This window comes from Haemorhous mexicanus, chromosome 10, assembly GCF_027477595.1.
Source record: "Haemorhous mexicanus isolate bHaeMex1 chromosome 10, bHaeMex1.pri, whole genome shotgun sequence".
Taxonomy (NCBI): Eukaryota; Metazoa; Chordata; class Aves; order Passeriformes; family Fringillidae; genus Haemorhous; species Haemorhous mexicanus.
In genome coordinates, this window is record NC_082350.1 from 2,278,383 (window position 1) to 2,297,376 (window position 18,994).

The 18,994-nt window shown below is 51.4% G+C and overlaps 1 protein-coding gene across 2 annotated transcripts; it reads right to left on the bottom strand.

Moving 5' to 3' along the window:
* Nucleotides 1-13,966: 13,966 nt before the first annotated feature.
* On the bottom strand, nt 13,967-15,628 carry HES6 (hes family bHLH transcription factor 6). 2 transcript variants are annotated; one of them, XM_059854933.1, is made up of 4 exons: nt 15,494-15,586; nt 15,331-15,417; nt 15,174-15,255; nt 13,967-15,089 (listed from the first exon to the last, which is right to left on the bottom strand). In XM_059854933.1, the coding sequence occupies exons 1-4, from the start codon at nt 15,557-15,559 to the stop codon at nt 14,680-14,682; spliced, it is 645 nt and encodes a 214-aa protein (XP_059710916.1). In that variant the 5' UTR covers nt 15,560-15,586; the 3' UTR covers nt 13,967-14,679. The 2 variants fall into 2 exon arrangements, with proteins under 2 accessions (XP_059710916.1, XP_059710915.1); XM_059854932.1 differs by having other exon boundaries at nt 13,967-15,255; nt 15,494-15,628.
* Between the last annotated feature and the right edge of the window lie 3,366 nt (nt 15,629-18,994).

Below are 18,994 nucleotides of genomic sequence, written 5' to 3' on the forward strand. Positions count from 1 at the left end.
AAATCCCACTGTTTAATTGATCATAAGTGCTTAGGAGCTTCAGAAATTTATTCAGTATATTGAACAAGGTAACCAACAGCTCAGGAGCTCCTTTTTCTCAGAGGTGTGGAAGAGGACTTGATTTTCAGGGGTGTGTAACAGCTGAGTCTCTGCTTCACGGAAACAAAATACCAAACAAACAAAGAACTAAGCCCAAACTTCTCCAGGCTGTCCAAGTAGAAAAATAACATAACACTGGGTAGAAACTGAGGCAGCTTTTAATCATGGGTATTTCTCTTGGTGTCTGGTGATAAAACGTGGGCTCCACCAGGCTGCCGTGTGTGTGAGCTTCATTCCCCAACGCTCCTGGCTCTGTGGCTGCAGAGAAGCTGCTGTGGCAGCACATGAGTGGTGTTTAACCTCAGCTGGTACTGCACAGTGTGAAAACGCCTCTCCCTTGGAGAGAAAATGCTTTTCAGCTGAAGGACAGGCTGTGAAAGGGGCCCCGTGTGGTGGGGCAGGTGCAGGGATGGGCAGGGTGGGGACAATGCTGTCTGTGTGCTGCTGCAGGGGGAGCAGCACCTGCTGCAGCTGGCCTGAAAGGTTTGCTGGGGCAGCCACTGCACCCCAGCCCCAGAGGGACCTGCTGCTTTGCACTTCATTTGTGTTCGTTTGTTTTGGAGACAAATACAAGGGTGGATTCAAATTTTCTGGTATTCCAGGATTTGTCAAGGTGTACTCACTCCTCAGTCTGTAGTGAAACAGGATATAGTGAATTTATTGCCCTCTTTAAATTGTTACAGTGGTCTAAAAGTGAATTGCTTGTGTTGCTGTTGCACTGCCTGCTTCAAAAATTCTACTTCTGTCCAAGAACTTACTGGCTGTGCTTTTCCTTTTTAAAAACCCTATTGCTTGCCTAAGGTAAGGTGTACTGCTTTCCTTCTGTTGTCAGCAGCTCCTCCCTTGGAAATCTGTGGCCTTTTTGCCCCAGGTGCTGGATCAATTCAGCAAAGGTGCTTCTTTAATTGGCTGAGCTGTAGGAAGCAGGAGGGCTGGGTGGCTGTGCACAGCCAGGTCTGCAGGAGCCCTGGGCTGGAGCAGCTCCAGCCTGGCGGGATGGGCTCAGCCCTCTCAGCTCCCAGGTGAGTGCTGGGGGTGGCACACAGGATTTCATCTGAGCCATCTGTCCTCCCTGCTCCCTGCCACTTTTGCTCCTCCTGATGCCTCTCCCCAGTGTTTGAGTGTTTGCAGTTCAGCTGGGAGCATGTACAGGCCGGGGCTGGCACATCCCTGGGGCTCAGGACTTCCTTTGTTCCTGTGATAATAAATGTGAAAAACGCCAATCACTTGTTTTTAAAATTTTAAAAGTTTAATAGTATTAAAATGCTTATAAAAATAGCAATATAATTAGAGTACTAATAATTTGGACAGTTTGGATTAGGACAATATGAGACAATAGAAACAAAGAGTTATGGACAGTCCGGGTACCTTTTCTGGGCACACAAGCCTGAAAAAGGCCCCACACGTTAACAGAGGATTAACCCTTAAAACAACAGCCTGTTGCATATTCATACACCTCATACATGATGCATAAATTCCATTCAAACACAGGATTCTGTCTGGGCAGTGTCAGCTGCTTCCTCTGAATCCTGATGGCATCTTCAGAGCTGAGCGAGGCAGGAAGAAGTTCATTTCTCCTGATAATGGAGCAATAAATTCTCTTTCTCTGAAAGACTGAGGTGTCCTGTGGCTGCTATCTCACTGCGAGTCCTTTCTTTAAAAAAGTATCTTACATAGCATAGTTTCTATTTTACCATTTTATTAAAACCTAAAACTATATTTAACACCCTACTTAAGAGAATTAATACAGCATAACTTTCTAACATAACACATAGGATATTCATTTTAATATTGGCAAAAAGCCAATAATAAAATATGCTTTTTTTCCCAATAAACTTCTCTCACCTCCTTTAACACTCAGTCTCAGTTTTGAATACTGGCAGATCTGTCCTCACATATTTTGGAAAACTATTCTTTTGTGGTTGAGTTGTGTTTCTAAATTTGGTGCAAACCAGGGGTTTCTGATGAAGATGGTTAATTAGATTACAGAGTAACAACTCTGTGCTGAGCAGTGCCTGCAATGCAGAGCTGCTGTTTCTTCTGGAGTCCTGAAACACTGTAGTTTGTTTCTGCAGCAGTACAGAATTCTAGGACATAAACCCATGTTATTTCTCTCTTGCAGTGAGAGAACACACATCATTTACTGTACCAACCAGTGCATTTCAGTATCAATTGGTATGTAAGTGAACCATTTTGGATTTTTCATTGTCCAATGTAATAGCTATCTTCTAGTGCAGTTTCTCTTCCCGTTTATGAGGTTCCAATTTACTTAAAAAAATAAAAAAATAAAAACCCCACCCCAAAAAACTCCCGGAAATAATGGAATTGAAAAAGGATACAGGTCTGCCTCAGGGCATGGCAATCCCAGGGATGTCCTGCATGGCTCTGCTGCAGGAGGATCTTCAGGGTGCCTGGGGGCTCAGCCCCAGCCCTGGCTCTGCCTGTGCAGAGCTCCCAGCCCGGGCCAGACCCAGCATCTTCTCTGGGGCAGTTTGTGCATTTAAAAAGCATCTGGCGTGTCCCAGTGCGGGCAGAGTGACAATGGCAGGAATGTGGCCATCGGGAGTTATTTCCAGTGTCTCCATGCAGTTGTCTTTCCAGGGCTCCTCCTTTTCTGTGCTCTGAAGAGCTGGGCCTGCCTGTGAATAGGGCAGACTCTGTCCCAGCTGCTCGGGGCAGGAGGGGAGGGGAGGGGAGGTGGGCAGAGCCTTCTGCTCAGATCTGGTGTCTGGGGGTGCCTGCCTCTCCCGAAACCCCACATCCCTGAGGCAGCAAAATTCTGTTCTCTCCTCGTTGCCCTGAAGATGTTTTGCCTCCCTCCCTTTTAGAGACAAATCCAAGAATAAATATAGAAATATATTTATTATAGAATTGTGCTGAAATTTTGTGACTGCCAAAGCCACGTGGCAATCCTGAAGGGTTCCCACACCGTGTAAAGAGCTAGGAAATTCTTCCATGGTCTTTAGCTTCCATTGTCTTTTGGCATACAAAAAGATGGTTACAGAACTCTTTCAATAAATACTTCTAAAGCTTTGGATGTAGTCAGGCAATTTCATATTATTTTAGAAATAATTACTTTGCATTCCATGAGCAGTGAATTTAAATGAGTTCAGCTATAAAGACCTGATTAGGAGCACACATATGAACAACGTTTTATTAGTCCTGCCAGTCCCCCTGAAATACCTGCCCTGTATGTGCTCTACCATTATGAGGTGATGCTTAGGTCTTAAATTTTAATAATAGAATTTCCAGGGATTTCTGGCTTGGATTTTTAATGAAAATCTGTTTGCTTTTTTGGCTTTTTTTATTTTTTTTTTTTCCTCTGGTAGTCTCTTAGCTAACAGGTGGGATAGAGGTGTCTGTATCTCAATCTCAGAAAACCATTTATAGTCTCTCATGGATTTCATGGCAGAATAGCACAAATTGGAGCAGAGTGCTCACTGTAATGGTTGTACAGGTTTCACTTACTGACAGAATTAGTTTGATGAGGTGATTTATGGCTGCCTTCACCATCTCATTTAGTGTTCAGAGCCTGTGAAGTTTGTGGAGCTGTCCTTCACTCACTGCCCTGGCAGGGTGGCCCTGCAGGTGGGGTTGTTTTGGGAGGACTGGACAGGATCAAAGGGCCAAAGGCTCAGAAGTTGGGGCTCAGTGCCCACGGTGCCTTCTGAGGGCACAAACTGCAGCCTTGCAGGGCAGGTGGGGCTACCCTGGTCCATAAACCCTGCAGGGCTGAAGGAGCTGCCAGGAAATCAGGGGGGAAGAGCAGCACTGACCTGGGCTGAGAGGAGTCTGGGAATGGAGGTGGAATTGTCACCTTGGTCGTTCACACAGTCCAACTCACTGCCTCAAGCATTTCCAAAGAACACTTGTGAAACTGGCAGATGTAAAATTTGTCTTTCAGCTGAGAGGAGAGAAATGTGTGCTTTTTGTTCTGTAGGGTGTCCCAGGAGTGGGGATGCAGGAGCCTTCCCCAAATTCTGCAGATTCTATCCACACACAGTGGGGACTTGAAGCTGGTTGCCGAAACTCCCCGTGAGTAAATGGCTGTAATTAAATGTAATTAACTGTAATTAAATGTATCCCCAGCCTCCCAAGCACTGTCTGTGCACTGCTCAGGCTGTTGATAGGGCTGAGCTGGGCTGTGACACCTGGGCTATATATAGGAGGTGACAGCTTGCTGCTCTTAGAACCACTTGGGCTGTTGCACTCTGGTTTGTGACTTTCATGAAAGAATTGGAGGAAGAGGATAATAACACAGCTCCAAAGGGCACTGCCTCTTTGGAACTGCTTAATGCCACCTTCTGAAAAAACAGTTTTATCAACAGCAAAACACAGTTTTTCTTTCTTTGGATGAGATACAGGGGTTCCTTGTCAGAGAGAATTTGAGAAAGAAACAAAGAAGAAATCATTCTTGAGGCTTGAGGATGTTTGGACCTTTAGGAACAGTTTAATTGAAAGGAAGTGAGGAGTTGTTAAAATGCAAGCAGAAAAGAAGGACACGGGGCTGGATCTGTGTGGGTCTGTCACCTGTGACCATAACTAATGAGTAAGCTGTCAAAACAGGGAAGGTTGGAAATGCCCTGTGTCTAAAAAAAAATTAGAAAAAAAACATTTGAGGAGGACAGAGAAAAGTGATGTTTAGAGCTTTTGGCAAAAGAAGCTAGAGCTGCAGAAAGAGCCCAGCCCCATGAAGGGCTGTGTGCTGAGCTGCACTGTCAGGTCAGCACAGAGCTGAACTCCAAGGCAGCATGAGTCAAATCAAAACTGTGTCCAGGCACCTGAGAGTTTGGGTTCTTTGAAAACCAAACCCCAGATAAGTAACTGGGCTGCCTGAATCTCTTTGCAGATTTATTCAGAAAAATGTCTAAAATATCATTGTCCAAACAGTTGTTTAATATCAAATGTTCTCTGAGAACAAAAGCAGTGAGCACAAAGCTTGGATAAATGATACTCTTTTGTTCCAGGGGAAGGACAGGGGAAGTGGAGCCCTTCCTCTGGAAGGTGTGTGTTTGATGCCATGGCTACAGGCACTGCAGAAAACAAACCTCAGCACCAGGTGGGCTCCCCCTCTTCTCAGTCCTCACCTCCCTGCCCATCGCTCAGATTCTGGCAGGAGATGCAGCAAGGTTGGAGGCTCATGGGTGTTTCAGCACTAAAAAGGACCAGGGGTCAAAATCTTTTCATTTGGGCCAGAAAGCCAAATGTCCCCATGGCCCTGGAGGATTCTGCTGCATTTCTGGGGCTGCAGAGTGAGCAGCAGGTCTGGTTTGGTTCCTCAGCCAGGAAATGAAGGAAGGCGAAGGCAGCACACTCAGTGGGGACTTCCTCACAGACTGGTGCTCCCAGCAGGGCTGGGACAAACTGGGATCCACAGCTCAGACTGGGATCAGCCCCTCCTGCTGATTTTGTTGGGCAGGTACTGCTGGGCTCTCGTGGCCAGGAGCTGGGTGTGTGCCACAGCTGGCTGTCACAGGTGGGTGTCACAGGTGGGTGTCACAGGTGGGTGTCACAGGTGGGTGTCACAAGTGTCACAGGTATCACAGGTCTCACAGCTGGGTGTTACAGGTGTCTCAGGTGTCACAGGTGTGTGTCACAGGTGTGTTTCACAGGTGTGTGTCACAGGTGTCACAGCTGGCTGTCACTGCTGTGCTCAGTGCCTGTGGGTTCTGCACTGCAAAAGTGACAGAGGGCTGCCAGACCAAGGAATCCACCTGTTTGTGTCCCCAAGGTCTAAAAGCACCTGGCAGGGGCTACAGAGTGTTCAAGGAGGGAGGTGATACCTGGGAATGCCCGTGGTGCTGCCAGCAGTGCAGGAATCCCTTTCCCAGGGCAGGCAGGAGGGATGCAGGCATTCTGTTGGGAGGGGAAGAACAAAACACCCACAGCCAAACCAGAGAACTCTTGAACACATGGAGCTGTTCTATTTCCTGATCTACTTGTTTTGCATGCATGGATTATGTTTGTTTGCATGTTTCAGTTTCCATCTGGCCCATGTCATTTGCATCTATTAATTTGCAATGGATGCAAGTGGCTGAGTTAAGGGGTCATGGCTAGGCTGGCCAAGGAGAGCCTTCCCTGAAGTGCTCAGGGTTGGGTGGGGTTAACAAATCTCTTTGGGTGACCAAAGGGGACAGGGAGAGTTTGTGCACCTGGCATTCACCCATCAACACTTGCTCTTCATGTGACACCACAGTGATTCATCCTGAGTACCTGAGTCTCATCATATTTGGATCATAGGAGACTTGAGAATGTAAAACTTGAGGAGGTTTTTTCAGCTGAGCTGGCCAGTTAGGCAGTGAAACTCCTGCCTTGAGAGACACGTGACCAGTTCTCCCTAATTAATTCTGGAGCTCAACTCACACTGCCTGAATGCAGAATGGAGGGAGGGGTCTGGCAGCAGACTCCATCCTGGGAAACTGAGAAGATTTTGCTTGTTTTGAATGTACTTGAATTTTATCTATGATACAAATTAAAGAGCAAGAAAACATTGGCTTGAACCAACAGCAGTGGCTGGCAGCAAGAGCCCTGATTTTAGGGAAGATTTGACAGTTCTGGGAGGTCAGCAGATGCTCTGGCCTCACAGTTTTGTTCTCCCTCTGTGCAAACCCAGGGCACCACAGGGAATATTCCTCTGTCTGCTCTGGGGTGCCCTGACCCCCAGGGCAGCCCTGACTCTGACCCTCATCCATGGAGAAAGTTCCCCAGACTCCAAGATAGACTGGAACCCACAAAAGTGTGCAATAGATGATAGAGAGCAGTGTGGGTGTGTCACTGGGTGAGAAATTGAGGGTGTGGGATTTTTAGGATGTTGTGGATGGAAGCAAGATGGAGGCACAGGGTGCTGTCCTGGGTTTCTTCTTCATGCTGCTTCTTCCTCCTTCTCCATGGGTTTGGGGGGCATTTTGTAATTGGGCAGAGAAGTCTGCACTGGGGGCTCTGTGGGATCAGTTATTGGGGTAAAAGGGAAAATAATCCAGGTGTCAGCTCTTAACTGGACAGTTTAGTCTTAAAGCCCTTGTGCCAAGAGATTGTTGGGCATTTTGTGCCTTCTGATGAAAAGGTGCTGCACTCCCAGCAGTGAGACTGTTTTACTGATAAGAAATAATAAACACCTGAGCTCCAACATGAACCCACTGTCTGGAGTGCCTTCAGTCCTGACCCAGAGAAACCCACAGTGGGACCCCCACATCCCTCGTAGCCTAAATAAAAGTTCTTTAGTCCCCTTCCCTTCTTCCTTCGGCCCTTGCCTCTCTGTGCTATGAAATGATTGATTGTAACAGCTGTAAATTGGTGTGTGACTGTATAAACCCACAAAAGACACATGGAAGTTGTTGGTAAATTCTGTTTTTATCACTTTTCCCCCCAAGAAACACCAAGAATACTTCTCCCTTCTTTGTATACCTGTCTTAGGTTGGAAATAGGGGTAAGTATTCCATTCCCATCTGTCAGAGCTGGGGCAGGTTTCTGCTGTCCATGGGGCAGTTTTTTCTTTATCTCTCCCACAGCCCATCCTCCCTCCAGGAGATCTCTGCTGTCCATGGCCACTGAGTGTCCCTGCAGGGCTGATCAAATCCCACCATCCCATGGGGAGATGCTCTGCCCAGGGGAGGAGCCAAGCATTCCTACCTGGATCCAATCTGTCCTGGGAACAGCCCAGCAGCCTTTGCCCACTGCATTCCCAGAGGAGCAGCTTTCTGCTGCCCTGCATTCCCAGAGGGAGAGCAGGCCCATCTCCAGCAGCCCTGGAGCTGCAGAGGAAAACTCCTGCCTTGTGCAGGATCCCTGCTCCAGCAGAACCACAGCTGGCACTGCAGGAGGGCTGAGCCCCCCTGGGATGGGACTGTGCCACCACCCTGAGCCCTCCTGGGATGGGACTGTGCCACCACCCTGAGCCCCCCTGGGATGGGACTGTGCCACCAGCCTGAGCCCCCCTGGGATGGGGCTGTGCCACCACCCTGAGCCCCCCTGGGATGGGACTGTGCCACCACCCTGAGCCCCCCTGGGATGGGGCTGTGCCACCACCCTGAGCCCCCCTGGGATGGGACTGTGCCACCACCCTGAGCCCCCCTGGGATGGGGCTGTGCCACCACCCTGAGCCCCCTGGGATGGGGCTGTGCCACCACCCTGACACACTGGGGGTCAGGGCATGGTCTGACTCTGGCAGGGTTGGTTTGTATTACTGCATTTTTTATTTCATTTTTCTTTTCTTCCCTAATAACTGTTATTCCTGCTCCCATATCTTTGCCCCTTAATTTCAAACTTATAACAGTTCAGAGGGAGGGGGTTTATATTTTCCATTCCAGGGGAGGCTCCTGCCTTCCTCAGCAGACACCTGTCTGTTCAAACCAAGGCAATAGCTCTTGATAGAACTAAACAAGACCAAACTGTTCTTGCTGTCATTATAACAACTTGCACATCAGCATAATGTTTTTGTTTCATCTTTTAAAAACCACAGATAAATCCCAAGGGGTTAAAGCAAACAGGTAGGTATTGCTGCCTGTCCTCCCTGGCAATGCAGCCAGCTCTTCTAGCAAAAAGCTGACAGGTAAGAACGTGGAGGGGGTTTCACAGTGACTTTGCTCAGCACAGGCTGGTGCTGGTGAGCAAATTTTGGGGTTGGAAGATTGGAAGTCTGAAGTTTTATTGGTGTGAGTGTCAGTTGTGGATGGTACAGAGCCCAAACCACAGCCAGGCTTCCACAGGGGCCACGAGAAGCTGGAGCCCCTCAGGAGCTCGTGGGTGGGCACAAGGCTCTGGGGATGCCAGAGATGTCCTTCCCTCTCACTGACACAGGCACGTGGTTTTGGGGTGCTTTAAGCTGTGCCTCTCTGGGGATGGATTAAATCAGGCTGCTCTGCTTTGTGCTTAAATGGAGCAGGAGCTTTGAGGAGCTCAGCTGAGGGTGACTGAGTCTGTGCAATTCCTGTCAATGCATGCTTGAGGATGCCTTGGGTCTGACCTTTCTCAGATACAAAAAAAACCTCTCCTTGCTTTCTACCAGTATTTTAGCCAGAGACCAATACAAAACCTATAAAACCACAAACTGGGTTAATTTTACACTTAAGAAATCCAAGGCCAGAAGGGATTAGTTAATATAATTACTGGTGTGTTGTTGTTTTACTAACTAGTTTTTGCTTGTAACCAAAGCAACTTTTATTTGCTTCTGGAAATATATTCTGTCTCACTTGACATTAAAAGAAAGGAAATTCATTACTTCTGGTGTCTAATTTCAATCCTTTTCCTCCTTTTTTCAGACAACCTGGACCTACTATCCAGGTCTTGGCACTTGAGGCTCTACTTTATTGGATTAAAAGACCTCTTGAAGCCATGATTTCCTCAGCTGGTAAGTGAGCTATAGAACATCTGTGTAATGCAACATAGGCAGTATAACTAATCAAATCACCCTCACTCATCATCTTGTTTAACTAAATTAACTCAAGGCCTCATGCTCTGAGGTATCTGAACATTTTAGGAACCAGCTTGGATTTTTTTTTTTAACGTCCTTAAAATGCAGTGCAATGAATTTCACTTGCTGAAAACTATAATGAAATGCTAATGTTGTGTAGGGAGTTAAAATCTGGAAGGAGAGAGACTGTTTTCCCCCTTTGCTTTTCCTTTAGCTTAGCTCATGCACAAGCCTGAGGGGCCTAAAGTGAACAGTTTAGAGACGCTATCCATTTAGATAACTGTGGACTCAGGAATTTGCTAGAGGATGCAACTTGGAGCCAGGCATCTCATGCAAGCAAAAAAAAAAAAAAAATCTCTTAGGAGGCAGAGGAAGGGCAGGCTTCTGGTTAAGACAGCTGGATTAGTGTGTGAATCCCTGCTTTTTCCATATGCTGCCTGCATGACCTTGGAACCATTGTCCTTCTGTGGAGCAAGATGATCCCTCCTGTCCTGGATGGAAAGATAAGTTGTGGTCCATTTGCCATCTGTCAGAGCTGGGGCAGTTCTCTGCTGTTCATGGGGCAGTTTTTTCTTTATCTCTCTCACAGCCAATCCTCTTCTGTCCATGGCCAGCGAGTGTCCCTGCAGGGCTGATCAAATTCCACCATCCCATGGGGAGATGCTCTGCCCAGGGGAGGAGCCAAGCATTCCTACCTGGATCCAATCTGCCCTGGGAACAGCCCAGCAGCCTTTGCCCACTGCATTCCCAGAGGAGCAGCTTTCTGCTGCCCTGCATTCCCAGAGGGAGAGCAGGCCCATCTCCAGCAGCCCTGGAGCTGCAGAGGAAAACTCCCCCCTTGTGCAGGATCCCTGCTCCAGCAGAACCACAGCTGGCACTGCAGGAGGGCTGAGCCCCCCTGGGATGGGACTGTGCCACCACCCTGAGCCCCCCTGGGATGGGGCTGTGCCACCACCCTGAGCCCCCCTGGGATGGGACTGTGCCCCCACCCTGAGCCCCCCTGGGATGGGACTGTGCCACCACCCTGAGCCCCCCTGGGATGGGACTGTGCCACCACCCTGAGCCCCCTGGGATGGGACTGTGCCACCACCCTGAGCCCCCCTGGGATGGGACTGTGCCACCTCCCTGACACACAGGGGCTCAGGACCTGCTCTGACTTTGTCAGTGTTATTTTGTATTACTGCATCTTTTATTTCATTTTTCTTTTCTTACCTAATAAAGAACTGTTATTCCTGTTCCCATATCTTTGTCTTTTCATTTCAAACTTATTACAATTCAGAGGGAGGGGGTTTGCATTTTCCATTCCAGGGGAGGCTCCTGCCTTCCCTAGCAGACACCTGTCTGTTCAAACCAAGCCACCTCCCAGTCCCACCCATCCTGCCTGGTGGTATCAGGCTAACAGGGATGGCCCAGACCATTCCTGGCACACCTGACAGGAGATGTGCTGCTTGGCCAGATGTTCTCATCCCCAGAGAAAAGACCAAGTGGCTTGGACAAAAGTTTGGGTGTGCTCTAGCAGCTGCACACAGATTTGTAAAGCCTGTGTGTGAGCAGGGTGGGGAGCTGCTGCTGTGAGAGTGTGCAGAGCTGTGCTTGGACATGGGGCCAAAACTGGGCAATCCTGAAACTGGGCTCCAGCAGCTGGAGCTGCCAAGAGTGCACGGCCCCTTGGGTTGTGGGGCTGTTACCTGTGCAGAGTTTACCATAATGTGCCAAGGCTCTGGGTGCCAGGATTCACCAACACTCACTCCAGCCCTTCTCACAGGAATAAATCCTCCTTTTTTGTGACATTTGGATACAGTTCTGCTAACAGCAGCACCTTGTATGGTAAAAACTGTAAGCTGTGTTACAGACAGGAGCCAAGTGTCTGCTTAGCAGAGATCTCCTGCCTGATGTCTGTGCAGCCCCTAGACCTGCTGCTGAGGCCTGGGCTGGTTTTACTTTTCTGTCCCTTTAATTGGAATGGAGACTGAAACAGTTATCTGGAGAGGGAGGCTGCAGAGAGCTGCAGGATGCTTGCTAGCGGGAGATCAAAGAAGGTGCACGTTGATTGGTGTGATTTAAAAGCTTGATCTTGCCTCCTGGCCAGAGGCTCTGATAAAAGACCTGGGACATCTTGCCAAGAGGTTGGGAAGAGGTTTGAACTCCAAGTTCTCCCAGCTGACCTGGTCTAACAAGGAGCATTTTTCCCCTGTAACAGGTGTGAGTGACTGACATACAAAGAGAGGGAAAAATGAGCCCTTCTTTCCATTATTCTCCACCTGAATATCAAACCAGAGGAGTCCTGTCAGTGTGCTGCCTCTCTCTCCTGTTACAGGGCAGGGCACTGTCAGATCAGATGGTCTGTTTGTATTACTTTGGAATGGAAAAGAGTAAAGGCAGTTTCTATGAAGGACTTGAAAAGGCTTCCCTGGTTTTTCATCAGAGCTGTTGGAAACCTTCCTTCCCCACACTGCCCCTTCCCCAGTCCCACCCCCAAAACCCTCACCTCTTCCTGCCTTTGTCAGGCAAGTGTCAGATTTGGCACCTTTGCAGTAAGGTACAGAAATGCAAATGGACAAATCCAGCAACACCTAATCAGAGCATGTAAACTTTCTGTGAACCTACTTTGTGGATTTAAGAAAAAAAAACAACAAACATATTGCTGCCACATTTCTGACATGCTTTGGACACTATTGAAAAGCTCCTCACAGTACTGCTCTGACCTGGCTTTTCTTTTCAGCCAGTACAGCACCGGTAAGTGCTCGGGGGAAAGGCTGGAATCCCTCTGCTCCTCCCAGCCCTGCAGCTTTGGGAGAGCAGCTGTGCAGGTGCCTCAGCCCTGCTGCCTGTCCTTCCTGCAGCAGAGCCCCGGCTGTGCCCGGGAAGGCTCCCCTGGCCGGGAGCAGGGCAGCAGGAACAGGGAAGGCAGCAGGGCCCTGCTTTGGCTCCCACTCTGAAGGGGCAGCACAGGGAAGCTGAGCACATCTGCGGGGCTGCTGGCCAGGGATCACTGCTTGGAGCTGCCCCCACAGCTCTGGGCTGTCTCTCTGTCACCAAAGTGTCAGGATTTGCACTTGCTCTCACAGGGGCAGTACAGAGAGCCCTAAAAGAGTCTTCAGCCCATGGAGATGATCCCAGCCAAGCTGCCTCTGGTGCTCCTGCAGCAGTGGAGAGGCTGCCAGGGGCCAGCATCAGCCCTGAGCTCAGGCAGGGGCTGAGTGCTGCTGTCACCTTCAGGGGCTGTGGCCTCAGCTCCTTCTCAAGGGCCTGTTCCAGCCACTGCACACGAGGGGCTCGGGCTGAGCAGGGTCACACCAGCTGAGGGGCTGTGGGTGAGCTGCCCTTGGAGTGACAGGCAGCTCTGAGCTCAGAGGGGAGAGGGATGTACCAAAGGAGATGTGAGACCTGATGTAAATGAACCTGGGCTGGGGCCAGAGAGGAGCAGCCTCAGTCCCAGAGCTCATGGGGTGTCTGGGGTGCTCATTTTAGTGCAAGTGTCCCAGGTTCCATTTACACTTCAAACCCCAACCTCCCTCCCTAAAGCACAAAGGTCACTACAGAGGCTCTCACCTCCCCTGGCTCAGCTGGGCTTTGCCCCTCTCCTCCAGCTCAAAGGGAATTGAACACAACAGGGGATGAGAAGGACCAAACATTCTGATGGACACCTTTGAACAAGAACACACAGCCCAGGTAAAGAAAATTACAAAGGAAAGGCCTTTCCAGTGCTTCAGTTTCTATTATTCCATGTGGTTATACACAAAGGTACATGTCTAGTCCCTTGGCCATTGGGTGGCTTCCTTTCTTGCTTGTTCTATGTTTGGGAACTTCCACATATTAAGATACTTTACAATCCTTTTTTTCCTCTTCACAATGACAGCTTTCTGAAAGGTATTGTACCACAGCAAAAATAACCTGGCATCTGCCCAAAGCAGGAACCAGGATAAGAATGCTGAGGGTCCCCCTCCACACCCCCAGAAACATTAAAGAACACTTTCCAAACCCACTGGACGCTCTATTCAATGAAGTCTTTTTTTGCTCTCCACCAACCAAAAAAAAAAAAAAAAAAAAAAAAATCCAAAAGCAAACCACCCTCCTATGAAGTTATGCCCCAGGACAGGATTTGCCTAGCACTTCTGAAGTTAGGGCTGTGCATGTGTGAGCAACGCCTTCAGATGGCAGATCAAGTAGAGCAGGCTTGAGACTGGCATCCAGACCAACCAGCCCCAAACTCTGTGGCCTAGGACCAACCTCAGCCTGTCTGACCATGCTCATTCAATAAACTTAAGTGTCAACTAGAATTAAAAAAAAGAAATATTTGAATTCCAATAGTTAACAATGTTTAGTACAAGAATTAAGTGCTTAATTACCAGCATTGTATCCATGATATAGACATGCTGGTGTTAAGAGCCAACAAGAGGGAGCTGTATTTTCAATGTTTTTTAAACGGGTTAGAAACACACCACATTACACAATATATGCCATGTTGTGAATTCAGGGGTTTTTTTATTAAAGATTAAAAATAAAAAACATTTGACACCCTAATATACATAAAATCACAATAAACTCAAATGTGCTAAAAGCAAAATGTGCATTCTAAAAGGCACCCTGCCACCACCATCTTTTAAAATGTTTGTCTAATTCCACCAGCTTTCTAGTTCTCTCCCTTCCCTAACGGTGAGGCTTAGACTGCTATCAGGTATAGACACCTTTCAGGGGTCTGTGCTATCACTAGAACGCTTGAAACCGTGCATACAGACTTCTCTCCAGCTTCTCCTGCAATTAACTATCGTGATTTAAAACGCTCAAGGACTTTTTCTTAAAAGGTAGCGGCGTTTGGGCCGCTTCTAAGGGCCAAGAAGAAAGAGACAGGGTTATAAAATAACTGCTGTGTCTCCACCAGAGAGCTTTAGCTACTACAAACCTCCTCCCCCCCATCCTCTCGTAAAAACAACCCCGAAGTTACAAAACGCCACACACGCACAGGGATGAAATGCTAATGCGTTCGCTATTAGGCTGTCAGGGGGCGACAGCATCAGAGAGCCCGAGTCCGCAGCCACAGCGCTGCCAGCCGCGCACACGGACACTCTCAGACAGACACACGGACACTCACAGACACTCTCACTCAGCACACGCGTGTGCGGGGCACGCTGCCCTCCGCACAGCAGCCCTGCGCTGACTCCTCTCCGCTGTTACCAGGGTCTCCACATGGATTTGGGCGAGCCGGGCGAGGGCAGGCCCAGCGTCTGGGACGCGTCCAGTCCGTCCGTGGGGGTCTGGCCCGGCCCGGCCTCCGCCTCGTCCGAGTCGGAGCAGGAGCAGGGCTCCTCGCTGGGGGCGGATGGGGCCGGGCCCGGGCGGGCTCCGGCCGGCAGCGGATGGGGCCAGGGGCCGAGGGCCGGCTCCGCCACAACGTCCGTGATCGAGTCGGGGCAGCCGCCCTCGCTGAGGGGCATGGACTCCAGCAGGTGGTTGAGCAGCTCGGCGGCCGTGGTGGCGTCGATGCCGGGGCAGCTGGAGACGAAGGTGTGCACCTCGTGCATGCACTGGATGTACCCGGCGGCGAAGCGCTCGCTGGCCTCCAGGAGCCGCCGCCCGCCCCCTGAGCCGCGGGGAACAGAGAGGGGCGCGGGTGAGGCGCGGGCCGGGCCGGGCGCCCCCCGCCGCCTCCCGGGCCGGCACTCACCGCGGCCGCGGCGCTCCAGCACGGCCCGAACCCGCCGCACCGTCCGCTCCAGCACCTCCGCGTTCTCCAGCTTCGCCTGAAACTGACCCGGGGCGCCGCTGCCGTCAGCGCGGCCCCGGGCCCCGCCGGCCCCCGCCCCGCCGCGCCGCCGCCTCACCTCGCTGTCGGCCAGCAGCAGCCGCAGCTCCCGCAGGCTCTCGTTGATGCGCGCCCGGCGCTTCTTCTCCACCAGCGGCTTCCTTGTCTGCGGGGACAAGAGCGCCGTCAGCACCCCCTCCCCTTCGGGCCCAGCCCCGCCCGCGCTGCCCCCGCCGGCTCACCCTCCGGTCGCCGCGGGGCCCCGCGCAGCCCTCGCCGTGCGGCGGGCTATCCGGGCCCGGCGCCATGGCTGCGCCGCTGCCCCGCTCCCTCCACTCCCGCCCCGCGCCTCCCTTTTTATATCCCGCGATTTGCATGTCAAAGAGCCCATTGGCCGCGCCGCGCGGGCAGCGCCGAGCGTTGGCCGAACGGGCCAATGGCGACCGCGCGCTTTGTCTGCGGCGGGGCGGGGCGAAGCGGGCGGGGCGGACGGAGCGGCCCCGGCGCTGGGCCCGGCCCCGCTCCCGCTCTGAGCCGAGCCGGGCCGGGCCGTGCCGTGCCGAACCGGACCATGGCGGGCTGTGTCCCCGCCGGCAGCGTGTGGCTCCGCGGGGCGGCTGGGCCGTCACTCAGCCCCAATGAGCCCAAACCCCAGCGCCCATTACGGGCTCCGCGCCTCGGAACACCCGCGTGTGCGGCTGGGGTGTCGGTGGAACGGAGGGCACAGAGGGGCCGGCGGGGCGGCAGCGCCGACCTGAGCGTGCAAGAGTCAGTCTGAGCCGTGACCGGGAGGCCGTGGGGCTAAACACGCACAGCTGGCACAGAGCCGGTGTTGTCGTGACCCGTGCCAGCGGACGGGGCGGCTCTCGGGCCGGGTGCGGGTCCAGCCCGGCAGGACGCGCCCGCTGTGGCCATGGCCGTGCGGGCACCGCGGCCGCTCGGCTCGGGCAGCCGACCCGGAGAGCTCGGTGCCGGCCCGGCGCGTCCGCCTCCCTGGCTGAAAGAGCCGGGCAGCTTTGTGTGGGTAACTTGATGCTGATGACAGTTGGCAGCTGCAGTTCCCCCGGCAGAGCGAGGCAAATAAAAGCATTAGGGCTCGTCCCCGAGGAGAGCGACAGGTGTTCGCTCCCGCTCCTTTGTTTCCCTGCTTTTATTCTCCTCGCTAATGCATGTCATATTTTTGCCGCCCGAGGAAACCGGAGGCGCGTTCCCTGCTTGAACCGGCGCGGAGCCGCTCGCTCGCCCCGCTCCGTGCCCGGCAGAGCTCCCTTCCTGCTGAGGGTTTCTCCCGGTTCGTCTCGCCGCGGAAAGCCCTTTGGCTTCGGTGGTGCTCAGGTTTGCCTTGCGGCAGCCACAGCGGGACCGGTGCAGGCGGGTCCCGTGTGGCCCCGCGGGTACCGGAACGAGCTCGGGAAAGGCCGGGCTGGCTCTCACCGTTGGCAGTCCCGCTGTTCCTTAACACTGCTTTCTCCTTCAAAGTGCCGTGGGAAGCTCCGTGCCTGCGCTGTGCTAGTCCGTGTGCCCCAGGAGGGCAGCTGGGATGGAGGGGCTCGGCACCGCCTGTCCCAGGCCATCCCGGAGGGCACACGGGTAAAGGCAGTCCGTGGGATGTCCTGGCTGGAGACCTAAGCTCAGACCACTCTTTGCTTTGTATCGCACTGGACAGGAGGTGTTATTTTCAGAAAGGTGTTTCTGGTGTGTTTTTTCCTTTTATGTTAAAGCATCAGTGCTTGGGCTCTGTCAGAGAGTCTGTTCAGGTGGTGACAAGTTTCCCTGCACCAGGCAGGAGCAGAGTGGGATATGCTGGGGGCTGGGTGTCTAAATCTGTCCTTCTGCCTCTGAAGCACCAAATTCTCTGTGTGACAGTGTGGAAAGCAGCTCATTCTTTTCAATGATATAATTAATGCTGGCTAAGCAGAAATGCTGAGGACCAGGCCAGGTACAGAACATTTTTGTATTTAAGTAGAGACACCTGTGACCATTCTGTGCCCGGTTGATGCATACTTAGCCTACCTAAGTGGCAGGGGAAAACCACGATTGTGTGCGTGCACACTGCAGCAAAATAATGGGTGTCACAATTGTCAAGAGCCATCCTCGTTCTGAGCCAAAACTAGGCACCTAAGGTCATCAGAGGTGTATAAAAACACACAACTGCACACACACATTTGGGAAATGTGCAGTAACACACAATGTATGTAATCATTGGTAAAATAGGAGCTCTAAGCCTTTGTGAGTTTGTTTTCTCTTCAGAGAAAGCCCAGCTTTTCCTAGAATGGGGGTGGGTGGAAGTGGGTGAGCCTGGTAAAACCAAACCACACCAATATTCATGTATTCACTGCTCAGACAGTGGGATTAACACTGCTGTAAATGGTGTGCAGTCCCCAGACCTGCCAGGCTTCTTCTCTGCAGGTGTTTGTCCCAGCTGTGTTTCAGAGCTAACTTGGGTTGGAGGTGCTGCTTTGTTAATGCAGGGAAATGGGAAGTGAAGGAGCTCCTAAATTCACCCCAGCCAAGGTTCAGATGTGTCAGGACCTGGGTGGTGAAGCTCTGCTGGCTGCTGGACAGCAGTGATCTCTCACAAGCCTCAAACTGAGTTTTTGAGCAGTGAGGAGCTGGAGGCACAAGGTGAGCACTTCAGGATGCACGAGAAGACTTGAGCAGCAAATCTTGGCTAAGAACAGCCAGAGAGAGCTGGCCATGGCTACAACATCCTGCTTGTGTTCTGACAGGGCGGGTGCTGATGGCAAGGCACTGCACACATTGTTCTTGCAGCATGTCTTTTTGTATTTTCTTTGAAAAGCTGCGGGTCAAATGAGTTGACAAATGCTGGAGCTGTTTGTGCAGGGCATTAAAAATGTATGTGCCATAAATATCAGGGCATCACTAGAGCTGCTATTCTGGAGGAGGAAGTTACTGCAGGCTATCTCTTCTAGCCCACAGGGACAATGTGACATTTTTGTGCTACTTTAAACAAGTTCCATCACATCAGGTGAAGTGAATCATGGTAACCTCATGCATTTTAATGGAAATGTCAGCTGCAATCTAGTAAAAGAAAACATTCCTTAGATACCTTGTCCAATACCTTGGTGCTTGTCCATGCGTGGTGGTTCCTGAAGATTCCACTAAACCCATGGACTCATCTGTATTTTATCCAGGTTCAGCCCATCCTGCTCCCTGCTGAGGGGATGTGTACAGGCACTGCTTCCTCCTGCACGAAGGGTGGGAGTTTAACCTTTTCTAGGCTAGGGAGGTCTGTCCTGCCAGAGACAGGCTCCTACACAAGCTATAAATGGCAGTTTAGCCAAGGGGCAGCATGGCTTTAGCAGAGATAATGGCTCCTGGGCCTTGCTGCATGTGTTCTCCTGGGTGTAGAGCAGCATAAGACAGCCTATAAAACAGGCTTTCATTCTTTCTAGATGCTGCATGAGCACTAATGCAGCTGTGGTGACAGTGGCAAAGGCAGCTGTGGGAGGCCATCCTGCAGCCTCAGGATGTGCTGTGTGTTTTGGAGGCCCAGGTAAATGGCAAAGCCTCATTTCTGACACGTCATGGCCTCACACGCTTCTGTTTGAGTTGGCAGGTGCATTTGGAAGGTCTCTGGCTCCCAGAAGAGCATTCACAGAGACATAATGAAGCTCAAAACATTTCTGAGTACTCTACAGGCAAGTGTGCTGCCATGCATGCCCTTGGACTGGAGTCAGGAGGTGACCCAGGCTCTGCGTGGATAATACAATCAGGGCACG